General features: G+C 42.3%; 1 protein-coding gene across 1 annotated transcript in view; it reads left to right on the top strand.

Annotated features, from left to right (window-relative positions):
• EIF2B3 (eukaryotic translation initiation factor 2B subunit gamma) overlaps positions 1-22962 on the top strand; it is a 90902-nt gene that overhangs the window by 894 nt on the left and 67046 nt on the right. The window contains exons 3-5 of the mRNA XM_072343018.1: positions 1547-1686; positions 16593-16752; positions 21997-22108. Coding sequence (XP_072199119.1) covers positions 1547-1686; positions 16593-16752; positions 21997-22108 — 412 coding nt within the window. The remainder of the gene's footprint in view (positions 1-1546; positions 1687-16592; positions 16753-21996; positions 22109-22962) is intronic.

Raw genomic sequence — 22962 nt, 5'->3', positions numbered from 1 at the left:
TGCTTTTCCCAACGTTGCCATCTTTGCTGGCGTTAATCAGAAGCCTTCTCCACATGTATTTCTGTGAGTCATTCATAGTAATGGTGTGAGGTGCACGTCAGTTCTCTTGGATAGCTCCTGCTTTGTTGTTCCAGTTTGGCCTGAAGTTCAGGTTACCTGCCCTGTGTGAGGCATTCAGTCATTGCTGCAGTGAGCAGCTCGGTGCTGGGCTTTAGGCAGAGCAGCACAGGAGGAGCTGGTAGCCTTGTAATGTTTGCTTTTGTACTTTGCTTTTCTGCTGCTTCTTTTGTTTCTCTTCAGCGACTGCATCATAGAGCATCTCTTCGACGTTCTGTGTTGAGAATGTGACCAAACTGTTGTTCTTTCTGGTGATGTACCAATTAGCGTACACGATGTATTCAGGTTAGCTTATTACTGTTTTGGTGCCCAGCAACAAAGGGAAAAATCAATGTAGTCCTTTGCCTTTATTTTGTTTTGTTAAGAAATCCTTGAGAACCTTTCTGTGTTCTTCGAAAACCTGGATATGCAAGATTTATGTATGCAGCTTCCATAAGCAACCAACCACCTCCTTGCTTTTCTTGCTTCTGCTCCCTGGCCAAGCAGCACCTTCTTGTGTAAATTCTGCAGTAGTATGGATTCCCTCCCTGCATTGTAATTGTAGTTATTTGTTAGGTGACAATTTGGTTCTTATTACTTGCCTGTGTTAACAAGTAGGTGTTCCCCAGTCTGATTCACTGCTTCCCTTTTGTCCCAACTGCAAGCACATCATCCTTCCTAATATTTAGGCCTTTGTCCTTCTCAACAAATTTATGCTAAAGTGTGGGCTTGTAGCCTCTACCTGACACCAGTTCTTTTTCCACCAATTACTTCTTGCCCTGCTTCTAACTGGCATCCTGCACAGAGTGAGAGGGGAGCCCTCTGGTAGCTCTGGTACCAAACTGTCACACATCTCCCACACAGCTCTCCTGTTTGTTTCCATTTCCTTATTTTCTGCTAGCAGTTGCAGAACATCATTTTTGACCTATGCAGGTATATTCTTAGTCTGTTTTCATCGCATGGCAGGAACTTCTTAGGCTAAGGGCTGTATTGTTTGCTCTGCTTTGTTTAAAATCCTAAAAGGAGGATGCAGTGGATGGGTGGTGATTATTTATTGATTTATTTTTACCTGACTGTGTGTCCATTTCTTTTTCTTCCAGGCCAAGGGAAAAGCTTTCTTGCTCTTTTGTTTTCTCATTCATTTTTTTATTTTTATTTTTTTCCTGCAAAGCTTCTGTTCTCATATTCCCCATTTTGGAAAATTTGCTTTCACGCCACCATTGATACTCTTCAAATACACTTTTACCTTCTCTTTTCTAGGTGGAATGAGTTTGATGTTCACAAACTACTCCACTTCTTTGCCAAGCTGGTGTTGGCAATAGTTTAACCAATGCCTTGAGATGCTGTGCTTGGTGGTGGTACCCAGTGAGCTGTGCAGGATTGGGTGGGGTGAAAGGCAAAGTTCCAGAGTTTTACTGTTGTTTGATTTCATCCCACTTTCCTCTTCTAGAGGTGATCGTGATTACAAGGAAGGAAATCCAAAAGATGCTAAACTTGGACACAAAAATGAAGCTGGATTTTGTGTACATCAGTGACAACGTGGACATGGGCACAGCGGATTCACTGAGGCATATTCACCAGAAAATAAAGGTATTTTTGTACTTGATTGAACTAGATTAGGAGACATTTGTTGAAACTCATCTTTTTTTTTTCTTTTTCCCCATTACACTCTGATACCCCGAGAGCTGATCTTGTAATGCTATTTCCCAATCTGCAGAAGGTCTGTCTGTTGTGTAGGTCACCTCACAGGGAAACCCAGACGAGGACTCAAGTGGAAATAATAGCTAGGAAGGCCAGAGCAAATCCAGGCTGGGCACCAGCTGCCTTGTAGTCCTTGTTAGCTTTCTGGTGGGTTAATGAAGAGGTGTATTTGCTCATACCATTTCTGATATGATGTGCGTTAGCTGTTGTACAGCTTGTGCCTAGGGAAGCATTACTGGAGGGGTGCAATCAGCTTAGGCAACACATTGATATGTGAGGAAGCTTAGGCTCACTCCTTTCCATTAGGCTTCAGTTTTCTGTTTGTAGTGGTTTGGTCATGTGATAAGCTCTTAAATAAACAGTACCCAAATGTGATAAAGGGCTGCTTGCTGCAGTTGGATGCTGTTGTAATAAAAATGTTTCTTTCTTGAGTTTTAATTTCTAACTGCACAAATAAAAGCACTGCAGTATAAGGCAGAAATGCTACTTGGAGCTCATACCAGGATCTGGGATGGAATTTTGTTTATGTGGTTGTCATATGCTTAATCTTTCTGATTTGTTCCTTGTCTGTTTAGGCCATCTTAGCCAAACTGGCTGTTTAAATAAAGGTTGCAACAGAACATCAATGGACCATTTAAAGTCCTGAGGTGTCTTTTGTCTTCTTCAGGCTCTGTTGAAGGTAATAAACTGCAGCGTAACAGGCTGTATGCTTTCAAGATAGACTCCAATCAAGATAAGAAGAAACTTTCCAGACAAATACGGGTGTCCAGGTGGTACAGTGAGAGAGGTTTTGTAAGGTACCAATGCACAGACTGTAACAAATGAAAGTGCAAATGAGATATAAAGAGGCAAAGCAAAATTAACAGAATCATAGTTTAACTGAAGATTTCTGTTTTGTGGAGAGCTGCACTCTGTAATAACTCAGGTGCTATTTTTTTTACATATGTATGCAGTAAGGCAGTCTCTCCACATGGCAAATTTAGACCCAGGCCTTAACAGTTTTACTGCCTGATCAGAGGGATCAGCCCAGATGTCTGGGTGTACATCTTTCTGGTAACCCATGCAGTTTTGTTAGGGGAAGTCTGAGAGACAGCAGTAAAGTGCGCGGAGGTGAGAACATAGACCGTGTTTTTAGAGCAGGCAGTGTTGTGTTAGGGGATTGGAGGAGAAGGGAGGCAACATTCAAAACCAGCCATTTTCTTCAGTAAACTTGTGTGTGCGAATGGGTGCAATTGCTTCTCTCCCTTCCCCCCCTCTTTCTTTTTTTTTCCTATGTCTAGCTTGACTGGCCAGAGAGGACATAGTGGTCTCTTATTTGCAATAAGTCTATACTAAGTTCTTGAACAGATTGCTGCACTGTGTATTTTGGAGTCATTCCTCAAGTAAATACATACCGCTCGTTTACCTCTTACAGGATATACCCTCTCCTGTGCAACAGAGGTGAGAGAACTACATGGCAGGGGTAGCTGAAAAGCTGTAGTCTGTGGTGCAGCTGGAGAGGGATCTCACTGCAGAATTAGTTTTAACCAGGGAAACAACTGCTGCTTGTGGCCATAGTTTGCTGGCAGGCTTTTTGCAGCCCGTGCCAAAAGCCTGATGAGGAGTTTAAACTGGTTGCTGAAACTTTTATTTGTCGCAAATTGAGTTAATTGCCCACAGACAGAAGAGCAAGTATGCTCAATAAAAGCGAGGTAACGTGGCACAGCATAGACAACTTGCCTGTATGCAGTGCGAGTGACGTGGAGTAAAGCCAAAATTATTAGTGCACTGTAAGAAATGTGCCTAAGGCTAGCTGAACAAATCCCGAGGTGCAGAGAAACGTTGGGCCACTCTGAAGCATGAGCTCTCATGATGTGCTGCCTTGTCTGGCCTTGGACTGAGTTCCACCGCTGAGCGTTGCTGCTTGCTGTGCCTGCAGTAGCTGCTCTTTTTCATAGTATCATAGTATCATAGTATTGTGCGAGTTGGAAGGGACCTTAGAGATCATCGAGTCCAACTCCCGGGATTCGAGCCCTCTGTGTAGCAGAGCGGCACTTCTACCCCCTGCTCCACAGGGGGGGATTCGAACCCGGGCCCCCTGGTGTTGCAGACGGGAATTCTACCGCTGCGCCACCGGAGGCACTTTTTTGCTGTACCTTCATTAATGAAGTTTGATACTGTGAAGTTTAGGTGTCAAAATTAGATTGATAGAATTGCATTTGGATGTAACATACGAATGCATGTGTGCAAAGCCTGTAATGGCTCAGAGAAGGTGGTTTTCATTGTTCTATTGCTTTTTCAGTGCTGGCATTTTAGGAGGTGGGTGAGGCTGTCCTTGTGCACAGAAGCAAGCAACTGACTGCACCAGTGTTGTTCAGTGATTGCATTAAGTCACAGGGAACCCGATCAAGTGTTTTTTTGCTGTTCACCTACTTTGCACAAATCTTAGCTTCAAGAGCTGATGCAGGAGATGTAGACCCTTCGCTGTTCTGAAACTCCTCCTGTTATTTTTGATTGTCTCAGCCAATATCAGATGGATGAGGTACCAGCTTTATTAGGCATTTGATATTGTTTATCAGTCTGAATGTATCCTTTTCCAAAATAAAGATGACATGCTGAAATTGGTTCCTTAAGTTGCTTCTTTGAAAATTGACGCACAACGTTGTCCTTTTATGTAAGGATACAAAGCAGTTTTGTGACCACAATCAATATGTTCCTTCCATTGCTTCCCTGTAGATAATCTTAGCCTTTCCTTAGGATGCCCTTTGTTTCAGGATCCTCCTACAGTAGTTGTACACTGTGGTAGTTTCCGTGGCTGCCTTTTTAATGTCCACGCTTTTGTTGCTTTTCTTAACATGTTTCATGTTACTGTTACTTTTACTCATTTATCTCCTTTGAATTCCTAGTTTTCTACTAATCTTTTGCCGGAATGCTAATTCAAAATGTGGAGATGATGGTGAAGCTGTAAAGGCTTGATTATTTTCTTGTTTATATGTATAGAGTTGTGAAGGGTAGAACACGGACTGTGTAGACTTGCTTGATGGTATTATAATAATGCTTGTGTTGAAACAGCAGTTTTACCACCGTAGGGGTGTTTACAGGTCTCTGTCACCTTACGATCTGTGCTGGTAGGAGAGCCTGAACAGGTTAAACAAAGAAACAAACCAACTTTTCATGCTTCTGGGTTTGGGTGACAGATTGATGACCTTACTTGGTCACAAAGAGTGAAGGGAGCTCTGCTGTCCTGGATTGGGCCTTGGCAAAAGGATGATGTATAGAATAATTATACGTATTTTGTAAGATGAGGGTTTTGCCTGTATCACTGAGTCAGATAGTGACAGGAACACTGATTTCTATGCCTTCTGACTTCCATTCTTCTTTCAATTGTTTGCACATGCAAGAGTACCAGAAGAATTCTGAAGTAATCTACTTAGCGAAAACTTCAGTACTTTATGGGCCTTACTTGCAGCGTGGAAGTGAGACAAGTCCAGCAAGGCTTACAGGACGCAGAGGGTGGCACCATGGATGTCATATGCTGTCTGCCTGCCTGGCTCTGAAAAGCTGTGCGAAGGAAATATTGCTGTATGTTCATGTCTTTTTCCAACAGTCGGCATCAGCAATGACTTTGACATTTCAGAATGTTATTTTTGTGGATACAGTAACAAAGTCAAATCACTCTGAATTCTATATTAGATAAATACCACCTTATCCAGTGTTCATTAGTAAAAGTAGACTCTGAAGTCTTTAGGCAGCATCTGTGCTTTCCTCTGCCCCTGAAAGGCATGTGTTGTCTTCTGCTTACATTGGAGACTTGTCTTCACTGACTATTTGCATTAAAAAATATCCTTTGTGATAAGTTATTTTGATATGAAATGTAAATCAAACTCCCTCCTTCAGGAGATCAGCTTTTCCACATCCCTTACTCTTGTCACTTCCTGGTTCTGCTCTCCTAGTTATCTTTCTTACTTCCATCACACACACGGGCTGTTAATGGCTGTTTCATTCATCGCTGGCATGGGAAGCATGTAGCCTTGACAGTCTTTGCTAAGGAACAACAGAATACCTCTTCCACAGGTGATGAAGAAACATCAGGCTTACTGTGGATTTCGATTTAACTTTCCTCACTCGTTTTGTTTCAGGAATAAGGGTTTTGAAATGAGATCCGTGTTAATGAAGCTTAGTAAATCAATATATTTTTCAGAGCACTGCCACAAACTGGGAATGGTGTTGCAGATGTGACAGCAGGTGCAAAGGTGTAAGTTGATAGCTTCCATGTTCCTGTTTATTAAGCAAGGCTTGTCAGCTGCCAGGGACTGGGTGGAAGGTGGGGAGCGTCTCTGTGAGAAATGTGGGTTTTGTTTCGTTTCTTTTTTCAATCACGCATAATTGCTTTCCGCTCGGTAACCATCTCCAGTCCTTGGTTCTGGTTTTCATTGGTAAGCAGCACTGGTTGGAGCATTCAGATGAGTTCAGTCTGAACATCAGGGAAATTAGTAAGAAACCCTGTTTCAGCAGCATTACCTGATGTTCTTTTTAGCTGGAAGAGGTGTCTTGGTGCTATCTGCTGTGTGCCGTGGGTGATGATGCTGGTTTGTTTAATAGGCAGCTTATCTCTCAGTGGTAATTTTTGTAAGTGGGGCAGTAGACTGCCTGCTAAAAAGGATGCCTTATTTTGACGTCTCATTAAATTGTATGTAATGTAATCCCCTGGCTCACCTAGGAAGGCTTTTCCTCTATAGCTGGTGCTGGTAAGCACACTTTTTTCTAAGTCATAATGTAAAATCTTCTGTTGTGTCCGTCAGGGCTTTCCTGTGGGCTCATTCTCTCAAGAAAATTGCTCTGTGACTTCTTCATTCCAATTTTATGTCCCCGTTTATTTGGCTTCGACTGTTCTTCTTGAAGGACTTCTCTCAGTTTAGTAGACCTTCTTTGGGTCTTTTACAGGATCGGTATGCAGAGCACACGTGCCATGGCCTGCCATGTTACAGCTCTGCAACAGTGTCAAGAATTTGGTAACACAGAACTGGGGATTTGGGGGATTAGTAACAAGAAATCTGACTAGGAGCTGGGAGCGCCATAGTAGATTTATGACATCTCAGAATGTACCAGTTTAATTAAGGTGATGGTGAGCAGCCACTGTGTTGGAGGAGGGAGAGGTAAATGCAAGAATAGAATGTATCACATAAAGTGTTTTTAAATTGCAATGAGAGATGAATTGCTTAAGGCAGTAGGAGGATTTTTGACTGGAACACTGCACAGGTGTGGAACTCAAATGCATCAAATGTAGAGCAACCACTAGAAAAATCTTTAATTTAAGGCTTTAAATTTGCCACAAGAGCGGGCTGAGCATTGCAGGAATCAGAGCAGAACAGTTATGAACCGTCTGCCTAAAGGGGGTCATCAAGTTTCCCCTCCCTGCTTCCCCCCTCCCCCTTCAGTTTTATACTGGAATGAGAAGTCTTTGTTTGTTTGTTCTTAGATAAACTAAGTAATGTGGCACCTGGGGTGGCAGGAGGTGATACTCTGACTCAGGAAACCTCTTTGAGAACTGTATTTCTGTGACCTTCTCTTTGTGCCATTCATCAAACTGCTGCGGACCCTTTTGTGAAATGCAGGCTATGGTTGACAAAAAGTAATAATAAGGCAAAGGGGGGTATCAGTGTAGTTTACAAACGTGTTCTTTAGGCATCTTTAATATTTAACCTTTTTATTTCTGTGCCAAAGTTTTCCAGGCCCACACAGCTGCTGTCTGGCACCACCTCTTGGGCGGGGGCCTCTCCAGACAGCAGGTTGGGAAACCTGGTTAAATCATGAATCTGCACTTCCAGCTGAGTTGGGAGGTGGGCTGGGCGTGCCTGGATCTAGCATTGGTCTAATCTGAATCTGTATTATTTTCATCCTCTGTTAAGCATTTCTGTCCCTCCTGTCACTCAGCTAGACTCCAACCAATGATTAAATTGTGGCGTTCCAGCAGAGTGACAACAATGGAACAATTTCACATTTTCCTTCCTTGATGAGCCCTAAGCTGTGTTAATGGAAGCCCTGACTAATATGCTGTGAGCTAATCAGCATGTCTTCTACTGCTATCACTGGTGAGTGCTTGCATGTGAAATGTTTCATCTCAGGTGGTCCACCTGTTTTTCCTAGTTTCAAGAAGTAAGACTTGAAAGTAATACAGCTCTTAAAAAACAAAGCAAATTCTATAAAGCTACCAAGGTGAAGAAGGAAAAAACCAACTTTCTTTGGACAAACAAAGATTGAAACTCCAGATTCTCTTGGTATGTGCATCTTTGGGAGCCATGTTGTGGAAAGTGTGATGTCACGGTGGTGGTCTGTCTGCTGTTGAGGGTCACTGATCCGTGTAGTCTTGGACGGCATGGCTAAGCGCTTCACTTCCTCTGTTGAAAAATCTCCTTTCCAAACACATGATGTAAGTAAGCTTGCTGTAACGGCTGGAAGGTGGAATCTGAATCCTTTTGGTACAGCTGAGCAGAGTTTGGTGAGCACGGAAAGAAAGACCTCAGTCCCCATAATGCGTAGCTATGTACTTTTTGCACTGTGAGTGGAAATAAAATAATAATAATCTCTCTCTCCCCAAGACTTAATTGAATGTTCTGTTTATCTATTTCAAAGTAGTAAAAAGAATTGCATCCTTTTTTTTTCTTGGCAGAGCTGACAGAGAATACTGTTCACTTGAGTGTCTGCCTGAAATGCAAATAAAAGCCACCCTCTTGATGCTTTTCTGATTCTGCCTTTTACAATGGTGGTGGTGCTGCGTGAGAAAAGCAGCTGAATCGGATGGCAGCTCACAGAGTATGCAGCATCTTGTTTCCATCTCTACCTCCGACGCAGGCAACGAGTGTGATTGAAAGCTACCAGCGTTGAAGTGCTAGGCAAAATTAATTATGGATTGCATGCCCGAGTCCCATTCCCAAAGCGCAGCTGATTGTCTTAGTAAAAACAAAATAAAACAGCTGTACTGGCAGGTGCTCAGGCTGGCGCTGGTGCTGGGGGGGATGATATAGCACTGCCTGACTGTGTGCTTGATGGATGTGTTCGGGACTTTGCTCTGATCTTTATTTTTCCTGGCAGGATGAGAGTCAGAGGATTCAACAGTTGTCGGGTTTTTTTTGCTTTTTCTTTTCTTTTTCAAGTTACTCAGGTTAAGAAGTTCTTAGCTAATTAAATTAATTGTTTTGCTGCCAGGGTTTACTATGGAACAGGGTTAAAACATCGGAAGCCTGAGTGAGGCAATTCACTCTGAAGGTTAGGCTCAAGAATGGTTATCAGGGTATTTGCTGTTGTGTACAGTCAGCCTAGGAGGATGCCTTCCAGTACAATAGGCAAGCAAAAACACCTGAAGACCTCATGTGTTTTGCAGCGGGAGTCACTGACCAGCCTGAGGTACCTGTCAGTTTCCATTGTTGTATCTCTCACTGTTCCTCCTGTCTTCCAGGCACATGTTCATCACGTTGACCAGTGCTTATTTCCCCATGGAAATTCATTGTCAGCATTTTTCCTGTGTTGCAGTATATGTTTTCATTTAGACCTCTGTGGTTTCTGATGAATTACGCACAGTGAACATATTTTAGTTGCAGACATGGGAACCTTTTTGCACGTGTGTATAACTGAAATAATTTAAAAGCATTCTGGTAAAACGCCATTTTGCACTTAACACTTTTCATGTGCATTGATGTGCCTATTAAAGCTCTTTCCTATCGGCTTGCTTTATCAGGCATAGGAAGCCTTCTACATTGATATGTGAAACTCAAGTTTATAGCTTTCAGAAGCAATGGGTGCCAGGGGAAAAAACAGTATTGAAGAGGGGATCGTATAGAAATCTAGGATTCAGAAAAAACATTTTTAGATGCCGTAGTGTAGGTAGTTTGTATAGAGAAAAAAACCACATTTGATCGAAGTGTGTAAGATTTGAACTGTATGTGGATCTTTGGTTCAGTGCAGGCTGAAAGGAAGTGGCAGTGCCACTGAATTGTGTTTCAAAGGGGCTGGTTCTGGTGAGCCTGTATCTTGCGAAGCAGAGTAATGTCTGGGTTTTCAGTTAGATCAGAACTGGAACTGACTGTAGTGTAATGTCTTGGTTTTACCTTGGAAACCTTGTTTCATGCTTATTGTTTACTTAAGGTCACAGTGCTACTAGTTACAGGTTGGCAGGGTGATTCCTGAGGATGTGTGCTGTGTGTGCTTGGTTTTCTTCTGTTACCTTGTTGCAAGCTGACAGATAGCCTTGTGATCCCGTAGTCTGTAAGGGGCTCCGTGCACAGTAGGTTGGGCTGTTGTCCCAAAGCTTGTGGATGACTTGCTGTGTTTCCAAAGGAAGGCAGGTCTTCATTCATGGATTCTCACTGATGATGAGTCTGTTATACCAGTTGGTTGCTTATTGCAGGTGATACTTAAAATACCTTTCTTTTTATTTCTGCATTTGAGCCACTGAAGCCTGCTATTTCTGCTGTTTGTTGTGGTGCTGAGCGATCTTCTGCTCTTTGGGTAACTGTGGGCTGTGGGCAGGGGCCGTCTTTCTCTTCAATAACTTGAGCCAGTAGAGCTCCATTAGGACTACTTTTTATTATTATTGTTTGTATGACTACAGCACCTGACTGCCTAAGGCTCTGCTTGCATTAAGTGTTAAGCCTGGGCTTGAGCTCTGGGCTTTGGCAGCAAGCCTGCTGTGCCGCTGAGATTGGAGCCCGGCTGCAGCATTCTCCTTTCTGTTTGTGGGAGGCAGAGTCCAAGAGCAACCGCACAGCAGGTCTGGTCGTGCTGCTGGCCAGGTAGTCCTGGAAACCTTCCTTCCAGGAACACAAGCAATGAGGAGAGTGCCATTTCTTTCTGGAGTGCTCCTGTCTGGGAAGAAGGGATCTGTTCGTGCAGTATGTTGAGCCAGGGGAGAAGTCGGCTTGCCAGACTTACCCGCTGTGAACTGGTGAATTCAGGGCCTGGTTTGTGGGATGCTTCCCTGAGCTTCAGCACGTGGTTCTCATGAGTTACAGTGAACACATTCTGGATGCCTTGTTTTAGATGGAGAAGAGCAGTCTTCTCTGTGCACACTTGGATCTTGGACATAGACACAGGAGAGGATACCTGGCCTCCAACGAATAAGACCTTATGTCAGTCATGCATGCTGACCTGGTGTTGGCCAGATCTCTGCAGGTATAATGATAGCAGACTTCTAGCAAAAGATTTTCCTGACAAATACTGTGATAGGTGATCTTAGCGTGTGTCTGAGGTGTAATGGACAGCTTTGCTGAGCATAAAATGTCCTTCTTTGGAGAACGCAGGTAGTAGAGCAGGCATCCTGTGCTGTACTAAGGCAGAAGTATGCTTGGTGTGACTGGAGAGGGGAACCACTGAAGAAAGGTTAACGTGGCTGGAGGAAGAAGTGGGGAAAATGATTTTTTGAGTACTGTGCTCAAAATTGGGTGGAACCAAAGGGAAGATATACTGCAAAGCTTGCGCCTAGACCAGAAGGTGTGCTGTTCTATAAGCACCACAGTATGAAAGTCCGGCTTTGAAAACGTTCTTAATAAGCTCATGAACTTGCGTTCATCTCTAAACTTCTGCTTTTGGTTACTGATAACTGTAAATTACCCTCTTCCACCCCACGTGTCAGTTTCAGCGAGAGGGAAGGAGACTTCCTCCTGGGAGGAGACAGGATGCCTCCAGGGCTTGAATATCTTTCCTGTTCCTACCTTATATATATGTAAATTAAAAAATATTGATTTTGGATGGTAGCTCTTGAGATGCAAAGATAACATAAAATGGGTGTTTTTGTTGTAAGATCCCATCTGATATAATGCATAGGATGAGCCATGTGATAGGACTGGGGTTAAGTCTCCTCCCCAGCTCCTGGCATCTTTCTTTGAGAAGATAAACAGCGATGCTGACAGGTTGTGTGTGTGAAGGCATTCACATTGCCTTAAGATATCCTCACCTGATGAATTCAGGGCCATCCAAGAAACAAGAAGAGACTCCCTTGGCTCCCAAATTGGCCTTTAATTTATGTTTATTTTTGGTTTTGGTGTGGCTTGTTTTTGTGTTGTTGTGTGTTTTTTTTTCCTCTTTAAATCCTCTTCCACCTTACCACCATTATTCCTTCTTTTGCTGAGAAGAGATTACTGCTGGATCTCAGACCAAAGGATGCTGTGCTTCCCCTGCCCCGTGTCTTTAACAGTTAGGAAGGTGCTAGTCTGCAGCAAGCTTGCTGTTGTAGGGTGAGTGTGCTGAAGGGAAATGCTCCATGTCTGCTAACAAAGCACTAAATCATGCTTTTCTTCTGAGCCTTGCTATCAAGGGCATTACAAAAGCAGAGTGGGAATTCCCAGCCAAAGGCGGTCATTGCTGTTGGTGGTTAACAAGATCCTACAGACATCCAAAAAAAAAAAAGAAGAGGTTCCCTGCTCCGGTTACAGGAGCAGCCATAGAGCTTCAAAGAGGTCACAGGTGTGGAAATTGGAGGACTCTTAATGGAGGCTGAGATAAAAAGGGATTCTCTAAAGCCTTGGATGTGCGTTTTCTGATCTGAAGAGCAGTGAGTAATGCAATTGCTCCGAGGTACCCCTGGCTTTGCCTGGGAGCGTGCTAACAAGCAATCAAATGTTTGCCCACAGCCAAACTGTTCTTTCCCTTTCCAGTCTTTAGAATAATAAAAGCATTACACACAAATCCCACTGTTAATGCAACATATGGGTGAAGTTCCAGGCTATTGTGTTTAGAATTCTCAGTCTTGATTCCAGCAGTAATTATAACTCGTTCCTCTCCTGCTTGCTGTATGGTGAACACCACAGGAAATGATGCAGAGTTCTCTGTGCGTGTGTTAACTTAGGCTGAGCGCAGGCACAAAGTCCATCTAATCTCTTTATTTTCTTCTTCTCCTGTCAAAACCTTGACGTGTAATACTGTGCAATTGGAAGCTGTTAGCATTTGACTTCAGTGTTTTGTCCGTGTTTGGTTCTGTTAGAATGTGGTTCCACTGCTTGTGGATACTTTGCTTCTTTTCTGTTTATAATGCAATCTGACATTTGTTTTCCTCTTTTTCTCGAGGCTGATTTTGTTCAAATTAGAGATTTCCTTGCAACACATGTTTCCTCATTTTTCTAGTCTGCAGTTTTTGAGGCCTCAGCAGTTGAGGCTACAAGGTCCTGCCCTTGTCTATACTCGACAGAAAAGGCATAGTGAATACCATTCAAAAGTCAGCATTTGCTGCCAGCTAGCTGTGGTAACCCTGATATCTGCTGTTTGAACAGAAGGGGTCCAGCAATCACAACCGAATATAAACGTTTTTCATACTGCCTTTGTATGCAGGGTGTGAGAAAGTCCAAGGCTTTTTATTTGTGCTGTATATTACACCATATAATTGCATCCATCTTTTGATCTGTGGTATGAATTAACTCCATTGAAAGCATGTTTTCTATTTTTAAATCGGTCATCTTGAACTGAGCTCTTGAAACATTCTGCGTTTTGGTTTTGTTTTTGTGCTGATGTTCCATATTGTGCTGGGCTTTGTATAATTGTTGACACGTTGGCTCCGAGTTGTTTCTCTGCTCAGCTTTGCTCTGTTTTATGTGACTCTCTTGATGTTTTATGTTAGACCAAGGCTGTAAGCTATCTCACCTTGCAATTCTGGGGCACGCCTGACAGGGTTGTGGTGTTACCCAGTGTTAGGAAGGCAGAGCTGAGCTCTGGGTTGCTCACTGGTTGAGCAGAGCATGCAGCGTGTGCTGAGCTGGGCCCAGGACTCCTATCAGGGGCACCAGGGGTGGGTGGTAAAGCACCTCGCAGCTCACATCGTGAGTGGGATGGAATGACCCCTATAGGAGCTCCACTGATTGGATGCTGAGTCTAAGATCCAACCTTGAGAGCATGAAGTGCAAACCTGGATAAATCAGTAGTAAACAAGATGTTACCTATCGGCGTTGGCAGATCTGGAAAATGACAGAAATTTCAAGCATCGCTTTCATGCCCCATCTGTCAGATGGTCCTTCTTGATTGAAGAGCGCCGCTTTGTCCTCCCTCCGGGTTGTAACGAGTGCTGAGAGCGCTGTTAGTAAAGATCTGTGCGTGCGTTTTCCTCCCTTTGCAGTGGTTCTGCTTGGGGTGTGGACTCGCTGCTTTTTTTAATCAGCTCATGTTGATTCTTATCGTCTGTTTGTATAATAGTTTAGGGTTGATGTAATCACTGTGAGATGTATTTCATTAAGAGATGTGTGTATGTGTGTGTACTTAGGTGTTTGCATAATTCATGAAGTCAAGTATGTTCACATCCCCCCTTTGTTAGCACAGGAGAGCATGTGGTGAGCCCATACCTCCTTGTATCGACAGCGCATTGGGAAGGTGCACCGTGGTTATACGGTATGGACAGAAGTTGATACTTAAAAAAACCCCACAAGCTCCACCATTTATTTTTTCAGGGTGGGCGTAGAAGAAAGAAAGTAAAGAAAAACACACACTTCTGCTAGGGTTCTAGGAACGTTTATTTTTTCATTCAGCCATTAGTTTATTCGTTCAGGAGTTGTACACTGGAAAAAAGTGCATCCATTAGACAGTGAGGGCTTTATTTATGAGGGTGGTGGTGTTTCAAAGGGGAGGCTGTCAAGTCCCAAAAGAGCCTTTCATGGTGTATTCTCAGCGTGCTTCTGAGGCCGCTGCTCTGCTCATCAGGAGGAGAGGCAGAAATGTGGGCTTTACAGAGCAACTGTGTGTTTCACTGGTCCCTGTGCTCACTGACGTTTATTTACATATTGGGAGAGTAAATGGGTAGAACAGATGGCAACCAGACATTTGGTGGTTCTGTTCCCGTATGCTCCTCAGGGGTCTCGCATTCAGTTTTTGCAAAAAGCTTGTCCTATAGTGAGGAGAAAAAAGCAGGAGCCTGTTCGCAGCTATGGGATTTTGCTGCAGTGACAGATTCGAGCATTTAGTAAATAGAGAAATAATTACAAGATTTGCCTTACAAGTCCAGCTCCCTAAAATAAATCCATTGCTGCGCCTCTGACCATCTCTCATATTATTATTCCCTTTTTACAGTTAGAGTGGATGCATTTAGATCTGAAGGCAGAGCTGTTCCCTCTGCAAACTGAGTTTGAAAAGCGAGGGTCTCTTTCAGTGGGTCTCACATACATTTTGACCTCTTCTGAAAGTATTGTAACTCATTCCTGCTTGTGCAAAAAATGCAATATCTGAACATTTTGGTGGATTTTTTGGGGTGTTCAATATATGCTTCTTCACAATGTGCAGTTACAAAATGGAAGATGTCCTATTACAACAAGCTGGTATTCTACCTTTCTTTGTACACCCTGAGATGTCAGTGCAGGTTTGTTCCCAGGGCACTGGGCAGCTGCATTAGTGGTTAGTTGGATTTTGCTCCAATGTGTGCGTGTTGTTTGTTTTAGAGTAGTGATAATTAAAACTCTTCTCCTGGGCAAAACCATAATCTAAAATACATCTTTTGCAAATATATTAAGAGGGGAGATACAAGTTTGCTTTTGAATATGTACAGTTTCTTAACCTGAACATCATCGCTTCCGGTAAAGTATCCAGGTGTTACTCAGTAAAGGAGGGAGAAAGCAAATGAAAACCAAAGAGCTTGACCTCCTGTGCAGCATGCTGAATCAGCAGCTCCTATCATTTGTGACACGATGAAGGCCAGTGACTTATTGGTAAACACATGATGCTGCCTATCATTTGTAGGAGAACCTGTCAAATAGTGGAAATACCTCACCTCTGCTACCTTCACCTGCTGTGCAGAACGTCCTAATACTAGATAGTCTGCAAGGCATAGAAGGTCAATGCTGAACTACTCCTCTTTGAACCAAGTAGGTGCAGAGTAAAAGTGGAATGAGTGATGCTCTATGAAGAGAGCAACTGTGATTGCTGCAAGTCTTTGCTTATGCCCTTATCTTTAAAAAAGATGAAACTAGGAAGCCACGTTCTCCTTTGCAAGAGGGCTTACTGGAGCGAATGGTAGCACTCCAAGTGAAAACAGTAATGTCAAGAAAGAAACACCATCATTAACAAAAGAGGTTATTCATTAACGAAAAACACAGCAGAAACTTGCTAGTTATTTGTAGGTCATACTGCTGAGATGTTGTATTAGGATTAATTTAAATGAAAATAATTGCCAAACTAGTAGATTTTTGGCAGCATGTTCTGTGACCCATGGGAAATGCTGAACATTTTTCTGAAGTGAAGGATTTTAGCCAGAGTGCCTTGACAGCGTGCGTGGTTAATGAAGCTGATATGTCTCACTCAGTGTGTGACTGTGTTTCTGCGATATGTGCAGCACTTCCCTTAATTACTGCGTAAGGCGCTTTGGAATCCTTTGAGATCAAAATTAAATAGGAGCCTGTTATTAAATAGAACCGAGCTTCCTTCTTGTTTTTTTTTTTTTATATGGGATATTGTTGCTTTTAGGAAACGTGTTTCTAAACTGAGCCCACCATCACGCTGCAATTACTGAGTAAATCACATCCTAGATAGCCTTTGATTTTTTTTCCTGATAAAATAACATAGTTTAAATATCTTTTCCAGTGCTTTGTAGCCAGATGCAAAGTCAGCTAGAAAGATTTCTTCAGGAAGATTTCTTTCCTACATCATTATGCAACTGGAAGTAGCGATAGTAAATGCTGCAGATTTGCATGGCAATCTTGAGATCCATGGGTACTGTTTCCCAGTTCCTTCTGCTAGGGGCTGATGATGGCAGTTTTCATGATCACATTCTCTACAGCCTGGAGCCAAGTCATCAAATGCTATTCCATACGCAGTCATTTGTATTTCTGAGGGGTTTCTTTCTTCCTTGACAGACGGACGTTTTGGTGTTGAGCTGCGATCTGATCACGGACGTCGATTTATACAAAGTTGTGGATCTCTTTCGGACACACGATGCTACTCTGTCCATGTTGATGAAGAAAGCACATGAACCCACGGAAGTGGCACCAGGACAGAAAGGGAAAAAAAAGCCTGGTATGTAGACAAGAGTATATAGAGTAATAAATAAGAGTGAGACCACTGTCTTTTGATATGCGTGTCATGGGTGTACAATTATCAGTCAGAAAGTGAAAGAAATAAGATGGTACGGATACCCTGTTTTTCCTCAGATTCCCTGGTGGGGGTGTGACTTGGTTTTTTCCAGCTCAGAATTAAGTATTACACTCGTGTAATCGTGCAGGCTGTGGTCCAAAGCTCACAAGAGCTAAGGGAAAAGCTCCAGGTGACTTCAGTGAGTTTTGGATCAAACCGTAAATTTTTGTTACATATGAACGTTATAACCGTTAGTTTCTAAGAGCACTCTGCGTCAGTCAGATTGTAGCTGGGAATTTTACCATTGACTGCAGAGACCAGCGTTAGATGGGTAGCAAATACTTCTAGAAGTTCTCCATTCTCCTTGTCTGTAGTGAATTACTCTGAGATCACATCCAGGAGCCTTTCGCTAGGCAAAACTCCCACTGATTTCAAGGATTTGGTTAGATTGCTATCTGGTCCCTCTTACCATAATATCTCATGTAATCTTTAATGTATCTACTCTCACAACAGTGCTGTAAGGCAGGGCAGGGTTATTATCCCTGTTTTACTTATGTGCTAGAAGTACTAAATACCATATGGTTGTTCCCATAGTGTACCTCTCATTTTCTTTTAATGATATCTGAAGCTTGATTATTGCCAGGTTAGTGGGTCCTGGTCTGCGATTAAAGCTCAGAGACATTATGGTAATACAAATAAGAAAGCACAGCTTCCAACTGTTTGAGAGGAGTGAAACACAAGCCAACAGTTGGACTACGTGTGTGTCTGAAAGCGGAGGAAATGTGTTTCTAAAAGAAAGCTGCTTAGACAGAGATTTTCTGGAGCAAAGTAGAAGGATAACAAGGCTGAGAGCATTTTGGACTTGGACTCTTACACAGCTCTAAACCCCCTTGTCTTTTGAAAGGCAGTCATAGTGATAGTGGCACAGAATTCTCTTGACAATGTTTTACTACTATTGTGAAGCTGAGTGTTCAGAAGATATAAATGTATGGATCTATGGTTAAACATCATTAGCACAGAAAGTGATCTCTGAGTATGCAGGGCAGGGTGATGAGGTATATGAGGATAAACAAGATCCTCTGAAGACTTACCAAGTATAAACACACCGAGTTGCACATGCTTTCTTAATTTACTTATTTTTGCATGTCTGTGTGTTTGACTTTGTAGCATTATTCCTCCTGCATTAGTGTTAAATGTTGTGTATGATTTCTCAGGTCTTGTGAAAGACTGAACTTGAAAACACTGAAATTCCATCATGTGGAAGCATTTTAACACCCACAGTGTTTATCTGTGGGAGCTAGATGTAAAGGTCTCCCACTCACAGCTACTCTACTTGAGCTGTCACGGATAACATTAGTAAGTTGTTTTCTCTGTGTGTGAACTGCCTCAGATGAGACACAGACCCTACCAGGCCTTTTCCAGTCTTTTTCTAGCAGTAGGGGAGTGGTGAGACTGGGGAATTTTGGTTTTTTCTCTAGCCTCTAGAAAGAGGCAGTATATTTTAGGGAGTACAGGACCCTCCTGCCTTTCATTCTTATTTGACTGCGTGGATCCTATTGCTGTCAATATCGCCCTAGCTTATCCCTGCCTTTCCATGCTGACTTCTTGCCACTGCCTACCTCCCCTTCTTGTCCTGGTCAGTCTCTTTGCTTAGTTTTGCCCTTCAGGATCCTTGTCAAGAGTCCAGCTTCTCTTTCTCATATCTTGCTCTCATCTCCTTTCACCAGCAGTCCCATCCCTTACTCCTCTTCTGACTTCTCACATTAGCATCATTCATTTATCTGCCCATGGTCACCTTTTCCTGTTTTTTCTTTTTGACTCCAGTCTCCATGGTCTGGTGTTCTTTCCCAGTTCCCATCTCCACCAGTGTTCAGGAACTGCTTTCTCCCCCTTCCAGCCTGACTTGCAGAGTCCATATTTCTGTGCTTTCCTTTCCCTTCCCCCTTGAGAGCTTGTTACGTTATTATTGTTTCTATATCAGAAAAAATAGGTTGCAAAACCATAACAGATTGAGTATGGCTTTGGAGCCTCCTGTGGTTTGTGTGCCCTGCTTGTGCCTCTTGGTGGTACAGAAGGCCTTAGGTGGCACCAGATATTTGATCAGGTCTAGGAACAGAACCATCAAAACAACTTTTCCTTAAGAATTAAGTATATGGGGGGATTTTGCAGCAAAAATAGAAGTCTTGAGAAAGTGTGTGAAACTGCCTTTTTTTCCAAAGATTTATAGTGGAGTGAGATGGTAGAAGGTACACTCCTGAGACACCAGTCAGCAGCACTTAGGAGTGTTGTATTTCTTCCCGAAGAGCTGGAATACCAGAACTTCTCAAGACAATTGCCACCCAACTGTTTAAGCTTAGGTTAACTGCTTCTTTTTCATTTAACTTTAGAAGCAGATGGGCTGTTCTCACTGAAGCTTTCCAATTGCTGCTCTGCAGGCAGGCACCTGACACTAGAAGCTTCCTGCTGAACAGTTAACGTTTGAGAAAGCTTACGGGCAGCTGAAGGCTGGATATTTATGTGGAATGTGGAACGCAGTTTTTCATAGGATGTGGCACCATTAGCTTCTTCTCTGATTCATGCACATGCACAGTTCCCTGTACTTGTACTGTACTGCGAAGTGTTATTATTGGGAAGTTGAGCCCTCATCCTGACAAGCCACTAAATATATTAATAACTTTATTTATTGTCTCTTTTCCTGCAAATTATTTAAACTTTTGAGAAGGAACAGCAGCAATCCGTGTCTCACAGAACCTGCTGCAAAGTCATTGCTTTTAGGATATTATATTGGAGACCTGTGATATACGGAACAGTCTTTAAACCATCAGAAATTGCAGTATTAATCAGCCATAAATTCATACTGATAGTTTTGGGTGCATGTTACAGGAATAAGTTCATTGGCTTCTACACACTTAGAGGATCATCTGTTGATTATAATTGTCTCATTGGCTTTTCGAATTGATTAATAAGAGGCATGGGAAAAAAAGCAGAATGCTAGGGAATGGTGCTAACCCAAATAAACAAGAAGTGTCAGGAGCTCTCGCACCTGGAGTGGAGCCATGTGCTTAAAGGTGATGTGCGAGGGTTTGGGGGGTTGGGGAAAAAGAGAGTGAACTTTCTTGTGTATAAAGTAAAGCAGTAAAGATGGGGATGGTGACTCTGCTGCTTGTTTTTCTTGTCTTGAAAGTAGCAGGCATGTCATCACTGGTGTTCTCTGTGTTTGCCAGAAGACCTCTTGGTGGTCTTGCAGGCTGCATCGTGTGGATTCTCTTCCCTTAATTGAAAGGGCGGAGATTCCAAACCTTTAACAAAGGTGTATTTTTCTCAAATCTCAATTAATTATGTGATTAAAAAGTACTTTAGAAAACCAGAATGAAAACGTTCTGCTCTTTATTGAATTACCCCACTTCTATTCTCTTGTGATACTGTGATTTCATTAGGTCATTAAAGCCCTCAGAATTGATGGGATCTAATTTTTAGCATAATTAACAAATTGCAATACTGTGTCAAATCCTTATTTAACTACCAGGAAGTGGCAAAACACATCCTGTATTTGGTTTTTTTAATACTTTAAACCATGTTTTTAGTTAACGTTACTGCAGGTTTAACATTTTTCTCATTCTTCCCTCCCAGGGATTCAGTAAACTAGTTATGCATTCATTCTTCCCTTTATCCTTCTTACTGACTAATGCCAATGTGGGGGGCTCTCCCATCTCTAGCTAATGGATGTTAGTAATAAACGTTGTCTTTTGTTGCTAAACACTTGCAGCAGTGCTACCCTTACTCTCAAACTTCACTGCTCTCCTTAAAATGAGGATTTCCACTGCTTTGAAGGCTTATTTCTGATGTTCTGCATCAAATGAGTTTTATCCTGATGGTCCTTGATTTGTTGGCGTTGCATGTTCAGGCCTATTTTTGTACTTCTTTGCTGTATGATTAATTTCTGAGAAGAGGGTTTGCTTGATCACTTGGTTCAAAGGCTGCCAGTAGGACAGCTTTCAACATCTGTGTCAATTTGACTTTATTTTGATAGTGGTTATTACTACGGCAACTCTGAAGGAACAATTAAGAAAACAGGGGACAGGCTGAACTGGGGAAAACTGGGTTCAAAATGCAGTTGGGCTGAGAAAAGATGATAAAGAACTGACCTGTTAAAGAGCTGTTTCTTGTGTGTGGTTAATGGCTTAGAACTTCAGAGATTTTTTCATTGTCAGTGTGGCCCAAAGTAGTAGTATTTAGGGAGAAGTTTTTGTTAGAACTATAGCGTGGCATTCCGGTGTTCATTTAAAGAGCAGCATATGGGTGCTGCCAGCTGAGGCAGGTCCTGTGTGATGCAAGTGAGAATAAGCTCCACCACTGTATTCAGAAGTTGTAGCAAACAACTTCTACTTTGTAGCAAACAGCTTCTACTTTGTAGCAAACAGCTTCTACTTTGTAGCAAACAACTTCTACTTTGTAGCAAACAATAAGTCCCTGTCCATGTCACTGGTTGCAGCTGTTGGGAATTGCCCTGGTAGCACAGGTAACAATTAAGTAGCCTTTTGCTTGGCTGTTTTATAAACAGAAGACACGAACCCTTCTGGAAACACGAGTTTCAGAATCGATACCTTTATATTTGTTTGTGTGATTTCAGATCAATACGGGCAAAAATAGAAATCTTAACAGGAGATCAGTTGCAAAGTAGATACTTCTTACCTGAAATCATAAACTTCTCCAGACTACCAAATCCTAATGTGATGTGATTTATGATGGGGAAGAAGAAGTTGGATTTTGAAGAGCTCTCTGATTCCTGTGGGCTTGTTGTATAAATTCAAGTAGCAATTTAAAGAGAGAAAGAGAAGGAAAGCAGGGTTCCTTCATAGCTGAATACAGAGTGTTGCATGTCGTGACCTGTCTTTGGCATCTCCATTTAAAAAAATAATAACAGAAAAGAAGCAGAAAGAAAAGTGTTTCCAATGTCATCGTAGATGCATATCAGCTACACTGGCTGAAAAGAGGAAAATAAATAAAGAAAAAATTACAGAATAATTTTTTAACATTTATTGTGCATTCACTGGTTTACTGGGTCAGTCTGAATCCTAGTGTTCTATATTTCAAGGGTGGTTGGTGATCCATTTGTCTTTCCAGCCTACATTAAGGCAGGGTTAAATAATTATTGTTTGTTTGTTTGTTTATTTATTTTAACTTCAGTGGAGCAGCGGGACTTCATTGGAGTGGATGACACAGGAAAAAGATTGCTCTTCATGGCTAATGAAGCTGACCTAGATGAAGAACTTGTCATTAAAAGATCCATCCTGCAGAAGTAAGCTGTAATAGAAACAGAACTTGGAATGTTCCTACTTCACTGTTAAGGAAAGGTTAAGATGGGAGGAGAAAGACAACCTTTTGGAATAGGGAGTGAATAGTACCTTATTACTTGCTACAACATTACAACCAGTTAATAATCCTGTCCAGTACCTTCATTATGAAAACTTCCAGGGAAAGCGGTATGGATGAAAAAGTAACTTTCCATGAAGTGAATGCAGTGTTAATGTAGCTCAGATGCAATTTAGATTCTGATATTCAAAAGTGATAGGCCTAAGTCCATAAATGAAACTTTGTAATCTCAGAGTATCTGAGAAAGGCTCTAGGGGTTTCATGAAACTGCTTCTGCATATAAGACACGAAACCTCAGCTGCATTTCCAGGCCTAGAAAGATTCATTAGAAAATCTGTGTTGTATCCAACATTAAATTGCACTGAGGATTTGGATAAATTTATTAAATGTGTCAGATTTAGCTGAGGTTCCTGTACAGTATAATTCATATCCCTTAGCAGAAGAATGAAGGATGGTTTGTTGCTCTTTATATTCTTCCGTGCAGCGACTTTAGTTCTCTAAGATGCATACTGTCTGACATCTTCTGTGGAAAGCTCTGCTGGCTCCTTCAGAGGCCAGCCTTTGTAGTCTGTCCCAAGCTGACAGTCAGGCTTTCACCTCTGTGAGATTAGACACCTGTGGGGCAGCCATCTGAGAGCTGCAAATCCATCCATGTGGACCTTGTAAGTCAAGGATGCAGACATCTGGGGTCTGCTCCCAGATAATCTCTTCTGTGAAAATACCTCTGATGTACCCTGTAGGCCATATGAAATATCTGGGTTTTAACAAGTCACTGCTAGG

The sequence above is a fragment of the Excalfactoria chinensis genome, chromosome 8, assembly GCF_039878825.1.
Source record: "Excalfactoria chinensis isolate bCotChi1 chromosome 8, bCotChi1.hap2, whole genome shotgun sequence".
NCBI classification, from domain to species: domain Eukaryota; kingdom Metazoa; phylum Chordata; class Aves; order Galliformes; family Phasianidae; genus Excalfactoria; species Excalfactoria chinensis.
Note: the sequence above shows the minus strand (reverse complement) of the source record. Positions and strands in the feature narration are given on the sequence as shown.